This window comes from Heptranchias perlo, chromosome 39, assembly GCF_035084215.1.
Source record: "Heptranchias perlo isolate sHepPer1 chromosome 39, sHepPer1.hap1, whole genome shotgun sequence".
In the NCBI taxonomy this organism is placed as follows: domain Eukaryota; kingdom Metazoa; phylum Chordata; class Chondrichthyes; order Hexanchiformes; family Hexanchidae; genus Heptranchias; species Heptranchias perlo.
Window position 1 is genome coordinate 7,860,530 of NC_090363.1, and position 22,687 is coordinate 7,883,216.

General features: G+C 48.8%; 2 protein-coding genes across 3 annotated transcripts in view; both read right to left on the minus strand.

The window, feature by feature from the left end:
* The window catches only part of mgat1b (alpha-1,3-mannosyl-glycoprotein 2-beta-N-acetylglucosaminyltransferase b), a 30,883-nt gene extending 15,558 nt beyond the window's left edge, over positions 1-15,325 (minus strand). The window contains exons 1-2 of one of the 2 annotated variants that reach the window (XM_067974014.1): positions 15,232-15,325; positions 9,543-10,445 (exon numbers count right to left, since the gene is read on the minus strand). The gene's annotated coding sequence lies outside the window, so the exon portion shown is untranslated. Of the gene's footprint in view, positions 1-5,952; positions 6,125-9,542; positions 10,446-15,231 lie in introns of those variants that run through there. The other variant, XM_067974015.1, reaches the window with a different exon arrangement.
* A 1,430-nt stretch (positions 15,326-16,755) lies between these two features.
* Positions 16,756-20,832, minus strand: polr1h (RNA polymerase I subunit H). The gene is made up of 5 exons (XM_067974016.1): positions 20,734-20,832; positions 19,755-19,885; positions 18,816-18,922; positions 18,496-18,605; positions 16,756-18,183 (listed from the first exon to the last, which is right to left on the minus strand). Exons 2-5 carry the CDS (start codon positions 19,876-19,878, stop codon positions 18,159-18,161), a joined length of 366 nt encoding a protein of 121 aa, XP_067830117.1. The 5' UTR covers positions 19,879-19,885; positions 20,734-20,832; the 3' UTR covers positions 16,756-18,158.
* Positions 20,833-22,687: the final 1,855 nt, after the last annotated feature.

The window sequence follows — 22,687 nt, forward strand, 5'->3', positions numbered from 1 at the left end:
AAACAAACAGACATAAACAGAAGAGCAAGATAGCATGTGAAAAAGATGTAGAAAACCACAGACACAGCTGTTAGAAACCAGTCCAACAGAGTGTAAGAAAATGCAAACAAACAGGTTACAGATCTAATTAATTATACATTGAGGGGAGGGGAAGCTACGCGAGAGAGTGCAAGAACCGAAATTAACATTGGAGGATGTGAAGGGTTAAGTTACCATCTGGTAAGTCGCTACCCAGCAGAACCTGAACCTGTTCAACAAGGAAGCACTGCTCACAGGTGTTAGATTACCTCGAATGGCCTGATAAAAAGGAGGTTTGCGGGAGCCTCCTTTAACAGGACAAAGATCTGTGTCAGCCTGCAGAAGGAAAACTTGTGTGTTGTCTGAATACAGGACTACAATAAAAGCAGCCACTAAAGACTCTGGTTTAGTGTCTGGGACAAACTTATTACTTACTGGGTACCTCTGAAAGAGCGAGAGAAGTATTCCTCAATAGCGCAATCATAGAGTGACGTTACCCAAAGTAGAAACCTGTGGTTTTGGTCTGTTCTTTAACTGCATGCAGCCAGTAAATTTCAACATCGACCAAATAGCTCTTTCAGTGAATAAAGACCCAGGGCTGGACTGGCGCCACACCACAGGGAATCCTGGACGATGAACAAGACTGTCTCAAACTCTGACTCCACGTTGGGTGCACTGGCCAGGTTAAAGGCTGGTGTTGGCCTTGGCTCAGTGGGTAGCACTCTCGCCTCTGAGCCAGAAGGTCGTGGGTTCAAGTCCCACTCAAGCGCAAGATCCAGGCTGACATTCCCAGTGCGGTACTGAGGGAGTGCTGCACTGTCGGAGGTGGCGTCTTTTGGGATGAGACGTTAAACTGAAGCCCCGTCTGCCCTCTCGGGTGGATGTAAAAGATCCCACGGCACTATTTGAAGAGCACGGGAGTTCTCCCCGGTGTCCTGGCCAATATTTATCCCTCAACAAACATCAGTATCACATTGCTGATTGTGGGATCTTGCTGTGCGCAAATTGGGTACCTCGTTTCCCGACATTACAACACAGTGACCACACTTCAAAAAAAAACCGCATCGGCTGTAAAGCGCTTTGAAATGTCCTGAGGTTGTGAAAGGCGCTGTCTTTTAAAAGGAGTCTGTGCAGGACGCTACCAGACTGGGAGATATGCCTGTTGAGGAGACACACGTTGCAGAATTGCTGATGTACATTTTTGTTTGATAGAATCCTCTCAAAGTGCAGAAGGAGCCAGGACCATCAAGTTGCAGAGGACACACTGCAGCGGTGTTACTTCCAAAGCAGGAAACAGAGACAGAAGCAAGCTCAGTATCCCAATCACTCCAGCATAATCCCAGTTCACAGGCAGAGCGCAGGACAGCGACAGAGGCAGGCTCAGCTTTGGGGAGACCAGTGCACGCCAGAGGCTATTCAACTGTGGACAGCATCACATTAGAGCATGATTCCTGTCCGTACACGCACATTCACTTTCTAGCAAGTGTCAATACATAGTGAACAGGAGCTGGAACCTTGGCCGATATCCCCCCCCTCCCTTGCCCAGGAACACGGACACCAAATGTAGCGCCTGGCGGCCTTTGGCCAATTCGATCTGGGAGCTTCTGCTCTGCGTCGCTCAGTGCCTTAAATGTGATGCATGAAAAGGCACTAGCCATCAGGGAGCCTAAAAATAATTTACTTTAAAAGGATGTGCTCCAAAGGGAGCTTACATTAAAATCACAAAAGAAATCTTGGAACATACCTCATAAAATATGGAGACAGAGGGAGGGTGGGATAATTAGCCATTAAAAGCTGACACACATTCATGTTTCCACACTACACCCTGAGAGAGAGGTGCAATTTTATATACCGGCTGGCAAAGTCCAGCGAAAAACTTGTGATCACAGCTTGCTGTTTATTCCCTACTCCCGACCGATCGGAAAGCTTGCCTAACCAAGACAGGGATAAAGCATTTGGAAAAGCACTGGTTAGGGTCGGAGGTCCACACTCAATCCGTACTTCTTGAACAACTTTTAACGAGCGCGGTTCGCCCCTCCCTGTCTGGGGCGAACAGAACTGGCTCATCAGCTCAGCGAAGGTGCAAAAAAAGCACCGCAGCTGTTCCTGATCCTGCCCTGTGCCCCGTTCCTTGCTGCAAGTATTTCCTGCTTCCCCCAACCCCATGGCCCAGATCATCCCAACAACAACACCTTGCGTTTACATCGCGCCTTTTCACAAGGAGCGTAAACAGACAAAAAAAAAAAAATTGGGCACTCGGCCAAAGGAGGAGATATCAGGACAGGAGTGGAGGGGGGGGGGGTAGAAGTGGGAACTTGCTGTGCGCAAATTGGCTGCCACGTTTCCTGCATTACAGCAGTGACCACACTTCAAAAATACGTCATTGGCTGTAAAGCGCTTTGGGACGTCCTGAGGTCGTGAAAGGCACTATATAAATGCAAGTCTTTCTTTCTTTCTATGGGACTGTGTGAAACTGCGGCTGAAATCTCAATGGCTAAATGAATAAATGCTGTGACCATGAGCCATAAGGACCAGGAGACCCCGAGCTTGGAGTTAGTTGATCTCAGCCAGGGACAGCAGTTGGACTCTGCACAGTTGGGCTAAGGCAGGAGTGGAAGGGTGGGGGGTGGAAAAGAGTGGGAAAAGAGTAGGGGTGGGGGCATGGCAAAATAGAAAGTCAGCCAAGGTTCCTGCTCGTGATGACTATCCAGTGGCCTCTGCTGGAAAGTGCATGTGTGTGTGGGCAGGATCAGGCTCGACCACCATGCCCACACCCATATGAAGAATGGGCACTGGGGTGAGGTACTGGAGGCAGGCTGGCATCTGTGGACCTACTTGTTACTGTGCAAGGAATCAGTAACAAGGCGGCATCAGCTCAGGATTAGTACAAGAAAGTCAAAGAGGAGGGTTAGAAGGAACTGCCAAGGGTAAAATGAATATGGAATACATTACATCGCGAGGCAACCACTGCACTTTTACATAGAATTACATAGTTGAGGAAAGTTTATCTAATTCTCTCTTAAATCTCCCGACTGTCGACGAAAATTTATGAAAGGGGTAGAAGAAAAGAGCTATTGCGGATTTGAGTTAATAGCTCCAGTGGTGGAGCTGGTATCAACATGAGGGACCAAATGGCCACCTCGTACTTAAATTGCAATGATTCACTGTGGTCATCACACACGTATGTACACATTACACTGTAATATAGCAGAGTGGATCGCGTATGTGACCAGATGCCCCCAGGGAGCTCAAGAGCTGGAGAAATAGGAGGAGGCCATTCAGCCCCTTGAGCCTGTTCCACCATTCAATTAGATCATGGCTGATCCATATCTTAACTCCATCTACCCGCCTTAGTTCCGTAACCCTTAAAACTTTTGCAGAACAAAAATCTATCATCTCAGTTTTGACATTTTCAATTGACCCCCAGCCTCAACAGCTTTTTGTGGGAGAGAGTTCCAGATTTCCACTCCCCTTTGTGTGAAGAAGTGCTTCCTGACATCACCCTGAACAGCCTAGCTCTAATTTTAAGGTTATGCCCCCTTGTTCTGGATTCCCCCCACCAGAGGAAATAGTTTCTGTCTCCTACCAAATCCTTTAGTCATCTTAAACACCTCAATTACATCATCCCTTAATCTTCTGTACTCGAGGGAACACAAGTCTAGACTGTGCAACCTGTTCTCATAATTGAACCCTTTTTGGCCCCGGTATCATTGTGGTGAAACATGGCTCACTGAGACTCACTGATTGAGAGCAGGAAGACACCATTTCACGGCCAGAGTCCACCACACAGGGATCATGCTGTCACAGGGAGGGGTCACATGCTGCCCATCCACTCCATTCACATCAAGAGGAAGTACCAGAGTGGGGGATGGAGGAAAACATTCAGGCTACTTTCCTGGTAGACTGTTGGGAAAACCTGCACATGGTGCATGAACCAGGGAAAAGCAAAAAAGGTAGAAAAATAAAGACTTGCATTTAAATAGCGCCGTTCATGACCTCAGGACGTCTCAAATGTACTTTTGAAGTGTAGTCACTGTTGTAATGTAGGAAAGATCAGCAAGATCCCACAAACATCAATATGATAAAATGACCAAATAATCTGTTTTAGTGATGTTGGTTGAGGGATAAATATTGGCCCAGGACACCAGGAGAACCCTCCCTGCTCTTCGAAATAGTGGCCCTGGGATCTTCTACGTCCACCTCAGAGGGGCAGACGCGGCCTCGGTTTAACGTCTCTTCCGAAAGACGGCACCTCCGACAGTGCAGCACTCCCTCAGTGCTCAAGATTTAGTGCTCAAGTCTCTGGAGTGGGACTCCGAATCATAGAAAGGCTACAGCATTGAAGGAGGCCATTTGGCCCATCGAGTCCGTGCCAGCTCTATGCAAGAGCAATCCAGCTAGTCCCACTCCCCTGCCCTATCCCCGTAGCCCTGCAATTTTTTTTTTTTTACTTTCAAGTACTTATCCAGTTCCCTTTTGAAAGCCATGATTGAATCTGCCTTCACCACCCCCTGGTAGTGTAGTCCAGATCCTAACCAGTCGCTGCGTAAAAAAAGCTTTTCCTTTGTTTCTTTTGCCAATCACCTTAAATCTATGTCCTCTGGTTCTTGACCCTTCTGACTTGAACCCACAACCTTCTGCCTCAAGAGCTCAAGAGGCAAGAGTGTTACCCACTGAGCCACGGCTGACATCCAGAGAAATAAAGGGCAAGGTAGGGAAAAGGGGGGGGGGGGGGGGGGAGGGGAAAGAGAATGCCCCAAATGGCAAGCAACAGTTCATGCCGCAGAAACAGAAAGACACATTCGCATTCACACACAGCACTTTATCATGTTTCTCAAACATCTGAAAGTGCTTCACATGCAATGAATTTGCTTTATGTGTCGTCTCTGTTGTCATGTAGGTACGGTCCATCCCTTTTAAGGGGCCCCAAATGTAACATAATCTCCCCAGACCTCCATCCTAGTACAAAAGCCATGTCGTCCTGTAGCCTTCCAAACTGCTAACCCCCAGAGACTGACTTGAGGAGGCTGGGGGGCAAAGGAGAGTGTATTTCCTCCCAGCCCCAGTGTCGCCATGGGCGCTGTAGCCCTGTGCATACACATTCTCACTAAAACGCGCAGGTTAAAGTGCAGCTGCAGGGCTGCCACCGGTCCAAGTTTCGAGTGTTGTGTCTAGGACAGCAGTCACTAGAAGATTTGTTTGTCTGCACGGATTGCTGATGCTTCTTGTACCACGGAGCCTTGGGACCCAAACGCAAAGTTTAAAAATCAATGTTGCCGTTAATCGGCCTGAGTTTCAAGCTGTGGATATCAACAGATCGGTGTTCTCAACTGGGACGCACTCACCGAGACAACAACCCACTCCAAATCTCCAGAACTGCAACATTTACACAGGATAAATCAGCAAGTGAAAGAAAGACTTGCATTTATACAGCACCTTTTGCGACTTCGGGACGTCCCAAAGCGCTTTATCGAAGTGTTGCAATGTAGAAAACACGGTAGCCATTTTGCGCCCAGCAAGCTCACACAAACAGCACCGACCAGATAATCTGTTTTTAGATGTTGGCTGTGGGATAAATATTGGCCAGGGCACCGGGGAAGAACTCCCCTGCTCTTCTTCGAAATAGGATCTTCTCATCCGAAAGACGGCACCTCCGACAATGCAGCACTCCCTCAGTACAGCACTGGGAGTGCCATTCTAGATTTAGACCGGGTCAGCGGGTTCAGACATGCAGTTCCCCCGCGCGTCAAGCTCCTCACCCATCGTGCCCTCTTGCGTGCCCCACGCACACCGAGAGAGGAGGGAAACAGCTGCTGCCTCTCCATGTTGCTCCCACACAGCACCTTGGCTGCAAACCTAGCAGCAACACAGGCCAAGCCCTCCACCGAGAACAGCAGGGAATATCACAGTCAAATACTGAAACGAGATAGTTACCCCTGGCTCTTGGTGCTGAGTCTGGGGACCGACGGATTAAAACGTTTGGTGCGAGGTCATAAGCTGCAGGAGCTGCAGTGCATGGCCTTAGGGAAGGGACTGTCTCTGCCCCTTTGCACAATCAACAACGAAAAGAAAAGACGCCCGCTCAGCATTAAAACACAGACTCTGCCTGCAACGTCCTCAGTGAAGTTGGACACAGAGCCCTGCCAGTACATTGCTCGGGGTGCAATCTGACCAAAGTCCACGTGGATTGATGACTGGTTATTTTTCAATTGGTTGACTTGCGTGTCCAAATCAGTGGACACAGAACCTACTGCACAACTCCGTTAAACATTAACTTGGGGGAGGAGTGGATCACAAAGACCCCTGTAACGCGACTGGTAAGAGAAGTGCAGCTGCACCCAGGGTTGTCTGGTGCTTAGGGGATGATCTCCCCAACACCAAAAAAGAACTTGCATTTATACAGCACCTTTCACGACCTCAGGACGTCCCAAAGCGCTTTACAGCCAATGAAGTACTTTTTTGAAGTGTAGTCACTGTTGTAATGTAGGAAATGCAGCAGTCAATTTTATGCACAGCAAGATCCCACAAACAGCAATGTGATAATGACCAGATAATCTCTTTTTTTTTAAAACTGATGTTGGTTGAGGGATTAATATTGGCCCAGAACGCCCCTTCTCTTCTTCGAAATAGTGGCCGCAGGATCTTTTACGTCCACCTGAGGGGGCAGACGGGGCCTCTTTCCCGAAAGACGGCATCTCCAACAGTGCTGCACTGGGACCGTCAGCGTAGGCATTCTTCTTTTGGCTAAACACACTTTAAGGCGCTCTCATTTATATTGTTCTCTGTCCCCAGTTATCTCCTTTTCACCACGGACATACACTCAATCTACTTGTTCTTCATATTAATTTTTTTATTATTATATAAATATATTTCCTTTGTCTCATTGTGATACAATCAAACAGTTTCCTGTTAAGCAGTTTGCAGGTCATTCAACCCCTTAGCTTCCTCTCTCTGATCAGATGGGCAGTTGTTTGTTCCCTCTCCCCCTCTGCTGAAATGCTTCCTTGTCTTTCGGTTTTCATTTCTGACGAAGGGTTCTCGCCTGAAATGTTAACCCGTCTTTCCGCTTTACAGGTACTGATAAACTTGCGATGTATTTCCTTTTTATCGCCTGCAGTTTATAATTGCCCAATAAACCAACAGCAATAGTGGCACAGTCATTAATTACCGGCATAAAATGCCAGGGTCCATCAACAGCGTGGAGCGGGTTGGCAGCCTGGATCCACACCGACACAGCCCTCAAACAGGGTAACACTTCACAACTTGAACAGAATGTAGTCCTATAAACCAGCTCAAACCCAATATAGGGGTTCATAGAACATCTCAACTCCTCAATTAGATCCCAGCCTGTAACTCACTCCCGGGTATCCATTATTCTGTATATAAACCATCTGAACCCCTCGATTAGATTCCAGACTGTAGCTCACTCCCAGGTATCCATTATTCTATATATAAACCACCCGAACCCCTCGATTAGATCCCAGCCTGTAACTCACTCCCAGGTATCCATTATTCTATATATAAACCATCCGAACCCCTCGATTAGATTCCAGTCTGTAACTCACTCCCAGGTATCCATTATTCTATATATAAACCATCTGAACCCTTCGATTAGATTCCAGTCTGTAACTCACTCCCAGGTATCCATTATTCTATATATAAACCATCCGAACCCCTCGATTAGATGCCAGCCTGTGACTCACTCCCAGGTATCCATTATTCTATATATAAACCATCCGAACCCCTCGATTAGATTCCAGTCTGTGACTCACTCCCAGGTATCCATTATTCTATATATAAACCATCTGAACCCCTCGATTAGATCCCAGCCTGTAGCTCACTCCCAGATATCCATTATTCTATATATAAACCATCGGAACCCCTCGATTAGATTCCAGTCTGTAACTCACTCCCGGGTATCCATTATTCTATATATAAACCATCTGAACCCCTCGATTAGATTCCAGTCTGTAACTCACTCCCGGGTATCCAATATTCTATATATAAACCATCTGAACCCCTCGATTAGATTCCAGCCTGTAACTCACTCCCAGGTATCCATTATTCTATATATAAACCATCTGAACCCCTCGATTAGATCCCAGCCTGTAACTCACTCCCAGGTATCCATTATTCTATATATAAACCACCTGAACCCCTCGATTAGATTCCAGTCTGTAACTCACTCCCGGGTATCCATTATTCTATATATAAACCATCTGAACCCCTCGATTAGATCCCAGCCTGTAACTCACTCCCAGGTATCCATTATTCTATATATAAACCACCTGAACCCCTCGATTAGATTCCAGTCTGTAACTCACTCCCGGGTATCCATTATTCTATATATAAACCATCTGAACCCCTCGATTAGATCCCAGCCTGTAACTCACTCCCAGGTATCCATTATTCTATATATAAACCACCTGAACCCCTCGATTAGATTCCAACCCATGTTCACTTACTGCCAGCCATTACTCCCTCAAACATTTTCTATTCTTATAAACCTCGTACGGTGAAAGAAGTATTTCTCAGAAAAAAACACGCTCGGTCCAAACCACTTTGCTGGAATGTAACTAATGTCTAACAGTAGGAGGCTTAAAGACGCTGAATCACCATTATCAAGACTGTACTGTGACCACATGCTCGTTCTCTTTGCAACACTGCTGAACTGGTCCCCATGGTTTGCGCGATTTGAGAACGCAGTTTAGGTTCCCGCGAGAACTCCAAAAAATAATTTAAAACGGCACAGCCCAAAGTGAGATGGACAGACAGTCGGGAGAAGCAGAGAGGGGCAATCAATCCCAGCCAGGAAAACAAACCTTAAGCCAAAGATGGTACGAAAAGGACGAATGCAGGGGTGGGGGGGGGGAGAAACGGGGACAGGAAACGCAGCAGCAATTCCGAGTAGCACGTCAGCACTGGCGGGGGATCCGACACGCTGGTTGCCGCTGATAAGAAGATTTAGACCTTCACCTAATGCTGCCAAGCCTGTCCCAGCTAGAACAAACCACAAAACACACAACACGCTGCCTTTTTAGGAAACAGAACTGAAATGTGAGAGAGAATTTTAAAAAAAAAGCTCCCAGAAACTTGGAACAACAATCTTTTGGCTAAATGCGCTGCAAACTGTAATAAAGAGCAAATGGTAGGAAATGGCAACCTTCCCAAGAGCTTTGAGCAATCAGCGGGTTAAAAGGTCTCCCACTGTAACAAATGCCTTTAATCTGTCACGGACACATGCAGCCATGAAAAAGGACAATCGACGACATGCTGGACTCCCTTTGAACAAACTTGTCAAAACAAAAAAAGTAAAACAGGACGTTTCCAACCAAATAAAAAAACTTGGCAGATTAGTTTTGTTACGAGTACTCTTCCTGCACAAACATTCTCACACCCAAAATCCGCACCACAATATCTGTGAATGGAGCAACTCCTCGGCACTGCAACAAGTACAGTTTCGCTATCGAGAAACCTTTGAACAAGCACCACACACATACGAATGAAATAAAAATCAGTCCTACCAGGAGAAGTCGTTTTGATCCTATCGGCCCATGTTGTCCTCGGTGTAGGGGAGGGGGGAGGTCCGCTGGTATATCGTACCAAGTGCAAAGCAGAGGGCAGGTCGATCCCTTGGGTCTGTGCTGCGTACTCTGACTGAGTTATCAGAGGTCCTGTGCTTTCTCAATTCCTCCTCTCTCTCTCTCTCTCTCGTGTGTGTGTGCCGAGAGCTGACTTTGCTTTCTGTATCTTGGCAGCCTTGTGTGTCGGCCACCCACCCCAGCTAAGAGGAAATATGTGTCACTCTAGGGTAGGCCCCCCCCATCCCAGTCAGGAAATCTCTCGCACTTGATTGTTGGAAGCATGAGCCAGTTCCCTGCCCGCCACCCTCGGACTGGATATCTTCCCCCCCGCCCCCCACCCCGGTCCGTCTGCGAAGTGCGGTGGGTCAGTGGCTCGCAGGCCGGTCCCGTTTCTGATCGCCGTGGCCCCCGGCTCGTGGGAAGGTTCGCGTTTGATCGGACAGTCTGAAAGCAAGATGACCTGTCGTTCAGATTCTGCGGGGGTGGGGGGGGGGTTCACTGAATTGCTCAGCTAGTTTTCTGCGCAAATGTAGCCCCGGTGCCAAAGTTGCTCTTATCTGGCAGACAGCCTGTCTCGTAAGGTCCGGTCGTCACCACAGAGAAGTTCTTAGCCACCAGTCACCCGGCTGTTATAAAAAAAAATCTCTGCTGTCGTCGTTTCTCGCTGGCAGACGAGGAAGGAATCGGTCCCAGCGTTCAGAACCTGATCGGCCCTCTACACCACTCAGTTTACAACATCAGGCTTACAGCAAAACAGGATATCCACCAGTGTCTGTAGTAGAGGGTGGCATCTCCAGCACACCACCTCATGCACCCGCTCCTTTGCTGCACAGGGGGGTCTCACTGTGGGAGAAGAAACAAGCCGGGAATAAATTCACTGCTCCCTTCCAAATCGATATCACAGACTGCGAAAGTCAGTGCCTCTGTCGGAATTTATAATTCTCATCCTTAATCCCTCCATGGCCTCACCCTTCCCTATCTCTGTAACATCGTCCAGCCCGACCAGAACTCTGCGCCCCTCCAACTTTGGCCTCTTGTCCATCCCCCCACTTCTTACGCCCCACCGTTGGCGGCCGTGCCTTCAGCTGCCTAGGCCCTAAGCTCTGGAATTCCCTCCCTAAACCTCTCCGCCTCTCTACCTCTCTCCTCCTTTAAGACGCTTCTTAAAACCTACCAGTTTGCCCAAGCTTTTGGTCACCTGTCCTGACATCTCCTTCTTTGGATCAGTCTCAATATTTTTGGTCTGATTACGCTCCTGTGAGCGCCATGGGACATTTTATTAGGTTAAAGGCGCTATATAAATGCACCTTGTTGTATGTACATGTGTGTGCATATGTATATATGCGTGAGGGGATTCTTTGCTGAATATTAACCAAGTTGCCAAATTTCAAACTGTGAATTTACATGAAGCAAAATGAACATTTACACTGGCTCCATGCTGCACCCCACACTGAACAATCCATGAAAACACACACATTCTTCAACAAAAAAAAAATCGCATTCACATCCAAACACCTTGAATGTGAAAAACGTCCCAGCTGGGGAGGGAAGGAATGAGAGAACAGAGAAGAGAATGGACACCAATATCTGGAGGCAGAGATTATGGCGAGTGACCAAAGGTTTGGCCAAAAGGTTGGGTTTTGAGAAAGCTTTTGAAAGTGGAGGGGAAGAAGAGAAGAGACAAAGGGTTTCAGGGAGGCAGTTGCAGAGAGTGGGACCGAGGGAGTTGAAGTCTCTGCCAACATTGGTAGGGTGAAGGGTGGAAGTGATGCACAGAAGGCCACAGAGGATCAAAGGGTGCAGGGCGGGCTACAAGACTGGATGAGATTGCAGAGATTGAGTGCAGCAAGGCCCATGGAGGGATTTGAAGATGAGCATGCCAATTGTAAACTTAATGCAACGGGGCACCGGGAGTTAATGTAGGTCGGCAGGGGCGGGACTGATGGATGATTGGGGCTTAGTGCGGGACAGAAGTACATTGGTTATTAGTTTTGGACCAGTTGGGAGTTTATGTAGGTAGGGGATGGGAGACCAGCAGGGAAGATATTGGCAAAATCAAGTCTAGAGTTGGCGTTTCAGCAGCAGAGTGGCTGAGGAGGCCGGGCGATGGTAATAAGCGGTCTTGACGATGGTTAGGTCGTGGGGTTTGATGCCCAGCTCTGGGTCGGACAGGGTGCCAAGGTTTTGCATAGTCTGATTCAACCTGAGTGAGTGACCAGAGAGAGGAAATGGGGTCAGTGGCAAAGGAGCAGAGTTTACGGTCAGGCTGAAAATGATGCCTTCTGTCTTCCCAAAGTTCAGTTGGAGGAAACTGTGACTTTTCTGTGACCTGATGTTGGGCAAGTGGTCTGGTAGCACGGAGGTAGTCATGGGGTTGAGAGAAGTGATGTAGATGTGGAGATGGGAGTCACCACCGTACCTTTGGAAGCTGACCCGCTGCCTAAGGAGGAGATCACTGAGGGAGAGCTCGTCAATGAGGAAGAGAAAGAGGAGTGGGCCAAGGATACGTCCTTTGGGGACTCTCGAGCTGACAACGCAGAGGCAGGAAGAGAAGCCATTGCTGGAGAGGCATTGTGTTCAAACAGGTGGGAAGGGAACCAAAGAAGGACAATCCCAGAGCTGGATAACAGAAGAGGATGGCGTCATCAATCCTGTCAAACACCACTGAGGGGTTGAGGAGAACAAGGAGGAATAACACACACAGTCACAGAGTGCATCATTTGTGACTTTGGCTAGAGCAGACTCAGTGCTGCGAGGAGGGCAGAAGCAGGACTAGAGGGATTCGAACAGGGAGTTAGGAACGATTGAAATGGAGCGGGGATGCGATGACATGTTCGAGGATCTTAAGAGATGAATGGAAGGTTAAAGACGGTGGGGGAGTGATAATTGGAAAGGACAAATGGATTCAGGGTAATGGGGTTTTTTTTGAGGAAGGGAGAGGGACGGTACCTCAGCACAGATACCCTTACCCACCCAGTTCTGTACAACATATGTTTTCACACTGGTGTCCACAGGGTCATCGGATTTCTGTCTGGGGTCAGGCATACCGTGAAAACAGTAACTTCATAGTTCAATAATCTGTAATGTTTGTGTGTTTACGCATATGTTATTTCTGTTGCTGTAAACAAATGAAAAAGTGTTTTCGGTAATTATTTAACTGTTATCTCTTAAGTAGTTGACACTTTTGGAAGCTAAGACAGAGCGACCCACAGACAGAGAACCTTTGAAATCGCTACTAGACATCATCCCTCCCCAGTACCATCACTAACCTCTCCCCTCCATACATTCCCCCCAGTACCATCACTAACCTCTACCCTCCATCTCCGTACATCCCTCCCCAGTACCATCACTAACCTCTCCCCTCCATCTCCGTACATCCCTCCCCAGTACCATCACTAACCTCTCCCCTCCATACATTCCCCCCAGTACCATCACTAACCTCTCCCCTCCATCTCTGTACATCCCTCCCCAGTACCATCACTAACCACTCCCCTCCATCTCTGTACATCCCTCCAGTGACATCACTAACCACTCCCCTCCATCTCTGTACATCCCTCCCCAGTGACATCACTAACCACTCCCCTCCATCTCTGTACATCCCTCCCCAGTGACATCACTAACCTCTCCCCTCCATCTCTGTACATCCCTCCCCAGTACCATCACTAACCGCTCCCCTCCATCTCTGTACATTCCCCCAATGCCATCACTAACCACTCCCCTCCATCTCTGTACATCCCTCCCCAGTACCATCACTAACCTCTCCATCTCCGTACATTCCTCCAGTACCATCACTGGGGAGAGGGCTGGCTCGGGTCCCACCTCCCCTCCATCTCTGTACATCCCTCCCCAGTGCCATCACTAACCTCTCCCCTCCATCTCTGTACATTCCCCCAATGCCATCACTAACCTCTCCCCTCCACCTCTGTACATCCCTCCCCAGTACCATCACTAACCACTCCCCTCCATCTCTGTACATTCCCCCCCGTGCTATAACTAACCTCTCACCTCCAACTCAGTAGATCCTTCCAGTGCCATTACCAAGCTATCTCCTCCATATCTGCACCCTCCACCCCACCTAATGCTGTCACTAAGGTCTCTCCTTCATCTGTGCGTGTCCCTCGTGTGATCGCAAACCTCTCCTCTCCATTTCTGACTCCAATCTCTCACTAACCTCTGTTGCTCACTCACTCACTCACTCACACACATCACTGTTACATAATTTACTGAATATTGCATCAGTGCTGATTTTATTTAGAATCTCCCCTCTCAGTGTATATTTATCTATTGATTATAGAATCTCTCCCCTCTCCGTGTATATTTATATACTGATTATAGTCTCTCCCCTTTCAGTGTAGATATTGGTTATAGAGTCTCTTCCCCTCTCAGGGTATTTTTATATACTCATTATAGAGTCTCTCCCCACTCAGGGTATATTTATATACTCATTGTAGAGTCTCTCCCCTCTCACTGTATAATTTTATATTAATTATAGAGTCTCTCCCCCTCAGTGTATATTTTATATATTGCTTATAGAGTCTCTTCCCTCTCAGGGTATATTTATATATTGCTTATAGAGTCTCTTCCCTCTCAGTGTATATTTTTATACTGATTATAGAGTCTCTTCCCCTCTCAGTGTATATTTTTATACTGATTATAGAGTCTCTCCCCTCTCAGTGTATATTTTTATACTGATTATAGAGTCTCTTCCCCCTCAGCGTATATTTTTATACTGATTATAGAGTCTCTCCCCTCTCAGTGTATATTTTTATACTGATTATAGAGTCTCTCCCCTCTCAGTGTATATTTTTATACTGATTATAGAGTCTCTCCCCTCTCAGTGTATATTTTTATACTGATTATAGAGTCTCTCCCCTCTCAGTGTATATTTTTATACTGATTATAGAGTCTCTTCCCCTCTCAGTGTATATTTTTATACTGATTATAGAGTCTCTCCCCTCTCAGTGTATATTTTTATACTGATTATAGAGTCTCTCCCCTCTCAGTGTATATTTTTATACTGATTATAGAGTCTCTTCCCCTCTCAGTGTATATTTTTATACTGATTATAGAGTCTCTCCCCTCTCAGTGTATATTTTTATACTGATTATAGAGTCTCTTCCCCCTCAGCGTATATTTTTATACTGATTATAGAGTCTCTTCCCCCTCAGCGTATATTTTTATACTGATTATAGAGTCTCTCCCCTCTCAGTGTATATTTTTATACTGATTATAGAGTCTCTCCCCTCTCAGTGTATATTTTTATACTGATTATAGAGTCTCTCCCCTCTCAGTGTATATTTTTATACTGATTATAGAGTCTCTCCCCTCTCAGTGTATATTTTTATACTGATTATAGAGTCTCTTCCCCTCTCAGTGCTACTTTTATAGACTGCTACCCTCTCTCTCTCTCTCTCACCCGGATAAGACGCTGGCTGGAGACGGCTCACTGCACCGCTGCCACCAGACTCAGGTTGAGAGCCCGGGACCAGGCCGGGTCTCCATGGTGACGGGGTTCCTGAGTCTCCATGGTGACGAGCGGGGGGGAGGAGGGGGCCACCCCCCACCGCGCGCGCTTTCCCCTGCGCTCCCTGCCCACAGTGGGTGCCCCCTTGTCTCCATGGTTACTCACCCTCTCCCCCATGGTTCCTCCTAGCGTTGCTTCCTCTCGTTCCTGCTCCAGCCCGGCCCGGCGCGGCGCCCGCGCGCACAAAATAGACGTCAGCGCGCCGCCGCCGGCTGGTTCCTCGGGCGCGCGCTCGCAGCGGGGAGGTTGTCCCGGGGGCCGCTGCTATTGGACGGCCGCTGTCATGTGATGAATCGCTGACGTGGACAGCTTCGGTCTTGCTGCACGTGACGCGCCCCTTTGCCCTTATGAATGAACGTGAAGTAGTAGTGGCCTTGGCGGGAGGGGTTGCCAACCCTCCAGAATTGCCCTGGAGTCTCCCGGAATTAAATTTCCATCTCCTGGATCGCTGCTGCGAGCAAACCCCGGGGGAGAAAAACAAACTCATAGGAGCATTAAAAATAACATTGTGTGCTCTTTTCCATTTTCTTTCCGCACTTTAATAGTTTATTAGTTGTAAACGTGTTGGAGATGGGGTGGGGAAAGGCTGTTTTACTGGGCAGGGTGGTCGGAGGCCAGAGGTCCTGTGTAGAAAGCTCCAGGAGTACGCACAACCAGAGTTGGCAACCTTAATTGGTAACAATGGGATTCATTCATTCAATCAAACGTTCATCTGCAGTGACAAGAAGGTTGGGGGACAGAGGGGCTTTAGCATCAGGCAGCAAACGCAACACTGGAATCGTTACCTGGAGTCAAGGAAGACTATGGTGTCATGGCAGTGTTACAAGTGGGTATAGTAGGGTTGCCAACTCCAAGTGGACGTATTCCTGGAGGTTTGATCACGTGGCGTACTTCCAGAACTATAAAGACTTGCATTTCTATAGCGCCTTACACGACCTCAAGACATCCCAAAGCACATTACAGCACTTTTGAAGTGCATTCACTGTTGTAATGCAGGAAACGTGGCAGCCAATTTGACAGCAAGATCCCACAAACAGCAATGAGATAATGACCAGATGATCTGTTTTTTTTTAAAAGTGATCTTGGTTGAGGGATGAATGTTGACCAGGACACCAGGGAGAACTCACTGCCCTTCTTCGAAATAGCGGCCGTGGGATCTTTTACGTCCACCCGAGGGCAGGTGGGGTCTTGGTTTAACGCAAGATGGCACCTCCGACAGCGTGGCACTCCCTCAGTTTTGCGCTGGGAGTGTCAGCCAAGGGAGTATAAACCCTGTACTTATTTTATTTTTCTCAGCAAAGGTTGAGAACCAGGCCGGAACGCTGAGTGCCAGCATGAAACGCCAGCAGCTAGCACGTCATTTTCAGGAGATAAGGGAGAAAATTATCAAGAGAAAACAAAGACAAACAAATCCTGGAAATACAGAGCAGAGTTGGTATCTGAAAAAGTTACGGTTAATCATCATTTGACTATAAACCTAAAAAAGCTTTGTAACAAACATTAATAATTAACGGTGGCGTGGATTGTAACTCAGGTGAAGGGCAAAGACCTGAAGTGCAGGCACCATTCAAGGTCGTGTGGAAACTTAATATTACTTATTCTATACAATGCATTAACACCCAAACAAAGTAGTACAAGAGAGAATTTATTATTTTACTTGTATACAAGTGGAAGAGCACCTCAAGACAATGGTTGAGGATACATCTTCGCCGAGTTCAAGAAACAGCTCACGTTTATACAGCTCAGTAACAACGCCCACCTGTCACAGAATATGGGCGTACACGTACATTCTTTATTGGCTCGGGTAGTTGGTCAATCAAAATAGGGAACCCACCCTCGAGTTCCCATAGCCATCTTGAACGCAAGCCTGGGAAAGTGCTTTCCCCTAAGAAACTGTCTTTATTATCAGTAAGTCTGTAGCTAGTCTCAAGGCTGTATGGTCATTTATTCCTGTTAGTCAGCTACCTCTCTATCTAAAGGGAGGACAGCTATCAGCATGAGAAACTCAAAGTAATTACACAATTGTGCTTCTATGTGTTTTCGTGAGAAACTTTATTATGTGAGTTTAAGTGAATTAGCTAGTCAGTTAATATGGTCAAGTATCCCTTCATGCATTTCTACATTCGTGAGTTAGGTGTATTAGAGAGAGAGAGTTAATATGGTCGAGTATCCCTTTATGCATTTCCACAGTCGGAAAGAGGACGAGAGCAGACGATCACGTCAGGAAGTAATCGCTGGGCGGGCTTCAAAGACTTTTGATTGCGGCAGGAAGCAAAATCTGAGGAAGTTAAAAAGTTTCACGGTTTTGAGGTCTTGGGAAAGTATGAGTTAAGAGTACGAGACCGTGTGAACAGTCCGACCGTATGGGGGTAATCCCACTCAGTGCTGCAAGTTGGGTGGCGTGGCTGCCACGTCACGTGCGTTGGGTGGCGTGACACTTGGGCACGATGTGTATCTGTCCGGTTAAATACTTTACGCGGCTCGGTGAGATCCACTCTGACACGTCCCTGTTTTTAAGCCTATCGAGCTCTGCCTGATCTTGTCCTTCCTCACAACATTCTCTGGGTTCCAGCCACCTCACTCTCTGCCCTGCCTCCAGCTCCCGGACCATCCCTCTTGTGTCGCAGCAGCCAGAACGACACCCAGTTCCCCAGGAGTGACCCGAGCAGGTTTGCTGTCCTGTTTCTCAATGAATCGGAGGATTTGAACCCATCATCCCAGCTGCTTCTTTTATTACCAATTCGCCCTCGTTTAGACCGTCCATGTGCGAATGAGATTCAAACTCTCCCGATCTCTATTTGGTGCATTTATTTACAAAATCTGTAACGGAACAATTTACAGGGAGAGAGAGCCGGCCTCACTCTCCTATCAGGCTGCGTGAAACTAAGCCAGTTCCTACAGCAGTACAGCCAGCTGGGGCCGCGCATCGTCTGACTGTCAGTCTGAGAGGTTTTGTACTCGAGGGAGACACAGTCCAGCAGTTAATTTAAAGCAATCCACGGTCGTATCATGCAGTCTTCACCCTCCCGTGGTTAGGAGTCCTCCTTCTCTTGGTACCTGAAGGAAAGAGATGAAACATGTCAAAACACATTGCAAACCAGTATCGGGATTACCAGCACTGATTGGGTCTGCTAGACCAGCCGTCTCACCCAGACCGTCCGAGCCAGCCGTCTCATCCCGGGCAACGCGGAGCCAGCCGTCTCATCCCGGGCAATGCGGAGCCAGCCGTCTCATCCCGGGCAATGCGGAGCCAGCCGTCTCATCCCGGGCACCTCCCGTGATATGCTGATGGTAATGGTGGGATTGCCAGTGACTGGAGGTGTCTGCGTTTCTGAGTGATCCCCCCCCCACCCCGACCCATGTACCCACCTGCAGTTCATACATGTGTAGAACACGGTCTGCCCTTCATCGGCCGAGCGTGTCTGCCGCGTGTGATACACCATCCCATCGTGTCCACAGCGCGAGCATTTCCTGTCCACCTGTAGGCACAACACAAAAAAAACGGTAACAGCAATAAATGCCCCTTCACCCTTCGTATCGGAGGCCGGGGAACGTCCGATCTGATAAACACCCCCCATCCCGTGGGTTTCCCAGTGACATGGTCCCCACTCCGGGTCTCTCCCACTCCGGGTCTCCCCCACTCACAGAAGCCCAATTGCCTCCCCAGTAACTCCCTCATGGACACTCACCACAGGCCCCTTCAGTTCTCCTCCCTCATCCTCAGTAGCCAGGTTTGTCAGCATAACCTCTGGATCGTTAAATACCATCTCTGAGCAGATCTCCTTCCCTTCGAAATCTGGAAAAGAAAAGTCAGTCAGTCAGCAGGAGAAAACTCGGGCCGCAAACCGAACCTGGGCCAAAACCCACTCCGTACAGAGGGTTAAAACCCAGGGGGACCAAGTCGTCCTCTGTCTGACCCACTCCTTCATTTCTTTTGAATCTCTCAGCACAGAAGGCCGCCATTCGGCCCATCGTGCCTGTGTTGGCTCTCTGAAAGAGCTCTCCAATTAGTCCCTCTCCCCTGCTGTTTCCCCATAACCCTGCAAATTTTTCCTTTTCAAGTATTTATCCAATTCCCTTTTGAAAGTTACTCTTGAATCTGCTTCCACCGCCCTTTCAGGCAGTGCATTCCAGATCATAACAACTCGCTGCGTAAAAAAAATGTTTCCTCATCTCCCCCCTGGCTTTTTTGTCGACTGCCTTAATTGTGTGTCCTCTGGTTACTGACCCTCCTGCCAGCGGAAACAGTTTCCCCTTATTTACTCTTTCAAAACCCTTCATAATTTTGAACACCTCTAATAAATCTTCCCTTAACCTTCTCTGCTCTAAGGATAACATCCCCAGTCTCTCCACATAACTGAAGTAGAGGGAACGTTACTCTGTATCTAACCCGTGCTGTACCTGACCTGGGAGTGTTTGATGGGACAGCATAGAGGGAGCTTTACTCTGTATCTAACCCGTGCTGTACCTGACCTGGGAGTGTTTGATGGGACAGTGTAGAGGGAGCTTTACTCTGAATCTAACCCGTGCTGTACCTGCCCTGGGAATGTTTGATGGGACAGTGTAGAGGGAGCTTTACTGTGCATTTAACTCCTGTAAGATTTCCCCCACTCATCTCCGATACTCACTGTGGACACTGATTTTGAAATCACACTTGCGACACACGACGTACTCCTCCGAACCAGGCAGTGGCAGGATTGTTCCGCACTCGGGGCAGAAATCCGGGTCGGACTGGAAACAAGAATCCGCCATCGCAGCTCTGTGGGGCAGGAGGAGGCCAGGAATCCATGAGTACCAGGGGGCAGAGCCACAGGCTTTAGGGCACATGGTGCATGATCTGCCTGGTCACCCACCCATGTCTGCCTTCACCTCCAGCAGTCCAGCCTCTATCTCGAGGCATCTAAATACTTGTTACCCAAAATCATCACAACCCCTCTGCTTTCACCCCTGCCCCGTCCAGCCCCACTTCCAACGACAGATGTATAGTCAGCAGTCCTGGTAATTGCCCCAAGTTTTGTTCGTTTCTATTATGGGGCTCATTTATCTTACCTCAGCCCCTACCTGCTGCAACTGCGAGTCCAGACCAGTTTGCAGCTGGTCCCCCCCCTCCCTCCTCTATCCCTTCCCCCCTCCCCTCTCCCTCCTCCCTCCACCCCACTCCCCCCTCCCTCAGTTCCCCTCCCCCCTCCCTCAGTTCCCCTCCCCCCTCCCTCCCTTCCCCTCCACCCCACTCTCCCCCTCCTCTCTCCCCCCTTCCCTCCACCCCACTCCCTCCCTTCCCCTCCACTCCCTCCCTTCCCCTCCACCCCACTCCCTCCCTTCCCCTCCCCCCCTCCATATCGCGCCCTCGATAGATTCCCCTTCCTCCATGGTACCTGCTCCTCGGCACTCACCGAGCCACCTGTAGCTCAAAATGGGCCCCCTTTAAAACCTTCCTCTCCTTAAAAAGCTGCCATTCCCCCAACCCCCACTCTCTCTCCCCCCTCCTCCCCGGGATCCTCCAGATGCACCAGGACCCCGCCGCCGCCGCCGCCGCCGCCTATCCCCCTCCCCAGGGCCAAGGCTCCAACTGAAAGCAGGTGGCATCTGCGCCACGGACAAACTCACCTGCGGCCTGCTGCTCAGGCTCTGGGTACAGTGATAGGAAAGACCGCCCCTTCCCCCCAGGCCCGGCTCCACTCACAGCGCCGCCCGGCGGACGGGAGGAGGACACGCCGTCAGTACAGCGCCGCCCGGCGGACGGGAGGAGGACACGCCGTCAGTACAGCGCCGCCCGGCGGACGGGAGGAGGACACGCCGTCAGTACAGCGCCGCCCGGCGGACGGGAGGAGGACACGCCGTCAGTACAGCGCCGCCCGGCGGACGGGAGGAGGACACGCCGTCAGTACAGCGCCGCCCGGCGGACGGGAGGAGGACACGTCGTCAGTACAGCGCCGCCCGGCGGAGGACACGCCGTCAGTACAGCGCCGCCCGGCGGACGGGAGGAGGCGCGGCACCCGAAGAACAGCAGTCGATGTTTGCTATTATTTCCACAACAGCAAAACGCACAACATAAAACACTAAGAGATTGAAGAGCACAGAAATAAAACCCGAAAACTCCCGCCAGCATCAACAGAGAAACGACATTAAGGTTTGGGGTTTAGGGTCTTCCTCAGAACTGGAAGCAGCAAGATAAGTAGGCCCATAATAGAGCTGAACAAGACAAGGGGGAATTATCAGGACTGCTGACTCCTGTCACAGAGAAGTGAATAGGTCAAATTATCAACAAATACATTTTTTTTGGAAAAGCAGTTTTTAAAATTTATTCTTGAGATGTGGGCGTCGTTGGCAAGGCCAGCATTTATTGCCCATCCCGAGTTACCCTGTGAGGGTGGTGGTGGGCTGCCTTCTTGAAACACTGCAGTCCATATTCTTTGTAGTGGTTTGATACAACTGGAGGGCAGTTAGGAGTCATCCACATCGGTGGGGGACTGGAGTCCCATATAGGCCAGACCGGGTAAGGACATCAGTGAACCAGTTGGGTTTTTACGACAATCTGATAGATTCACGGTCACTTTTACTGATACTAGCTCTTTATTCCAGATTTATTATTTTTTATATAACTGAATTCAAATTCTCAAACTGCCATGGTGGGATTTGAACTCATTCTCTGGATTATTCATCCAGCCTTCTGGATTACTAATCAAACTGTCCAAATTGAATAAAATAATACATAGATAGGTGTCACAAAATGTTTCTTAGGAATAGATGTCTTTGAAGTTAACTTTTGGGTACCAGACCATAATATGCACTCTCTACAGCTTGAGGAAGCAGCTAACAGCACCTATTAAAGTGACTGCCATAATCCTGTTCCAAGATATTAAAACATAGGCAGACTTTTATCAGAGATGTGACCAAGACTCCCTATCAGTCATAAGCCTTTACGTATAAAATAGTTGTTAGCGCCGCACTTTTAAGAGTTAAGGATGAGATCAGCCGTCTCGACCCACTAGAACCCCTCGTTGATCATCTCGGTCTTTCCCGATGCCGTGCTGAGCTCCACCCAACATAAACTGCAACTCATCCAGACTACCTGGATTCTATCTGACACAATGTCCCGTTTACTCACTCACCTTGTCCTTACCGATCTCCACTGGCTCCCCATTCCCCCCAGTACATCGACTTTAAAATTCTCATCCTCGCTTACAAATCCTTCCACAATTTCAATGCTCCCTACTCTGGGTGTTCCCCCTCCCTCCCTTCGACGTTCCCTGGAACCCTCTCCCTGAGCCCTGCCGCCTCCCTGCATCTCTCCTTACCACCTTGGTAATTCCCACCTCGGACCCTCCTCCCCAAACTGTGGTGCATTGTGCCTCTACCATCAAGCGAGCATCTGTCAGGTTAGGACACACAGAAATTGGCAGTAATCACATCGTGTATGTTCTGACCGCTGATTGAAGGTTGGTGAGGGTTCTGATCAGCTTGTATCATGGATACTGAGGGAGCCTGACGACGGAAGGCTCTCAATCCTGGCTCACCGACACCAGGCTGCCAGAGGAACCCTCGGATGGGAGCCCCTTGA

Bases quoted from the DNA above. Each gene is read 5' to 3' on its own strand.
- polr1h (XM_067974016.1), bottom strand. From the start codon at position 19,878: ATGGCGGATTCTTGTTTCCAGTCCGACCCGGATTTCTGCCCCGAGTGC. The intron at 18,923-19,754 runs GTGAGTATCGGA...TTTCTTTTCCAG, and splicing joins TTTCAAAATCAGTGTCCACA to ATTTCGAAGGGAAGGAGATC. The intron at 18,606-18,815 runs GTGAGTGTCCAT...TTGTGCCTACAG, and splicing joins GAGAACTGAAGGGGCCTGTG to GTGGACAGGAAATGCTCGCG.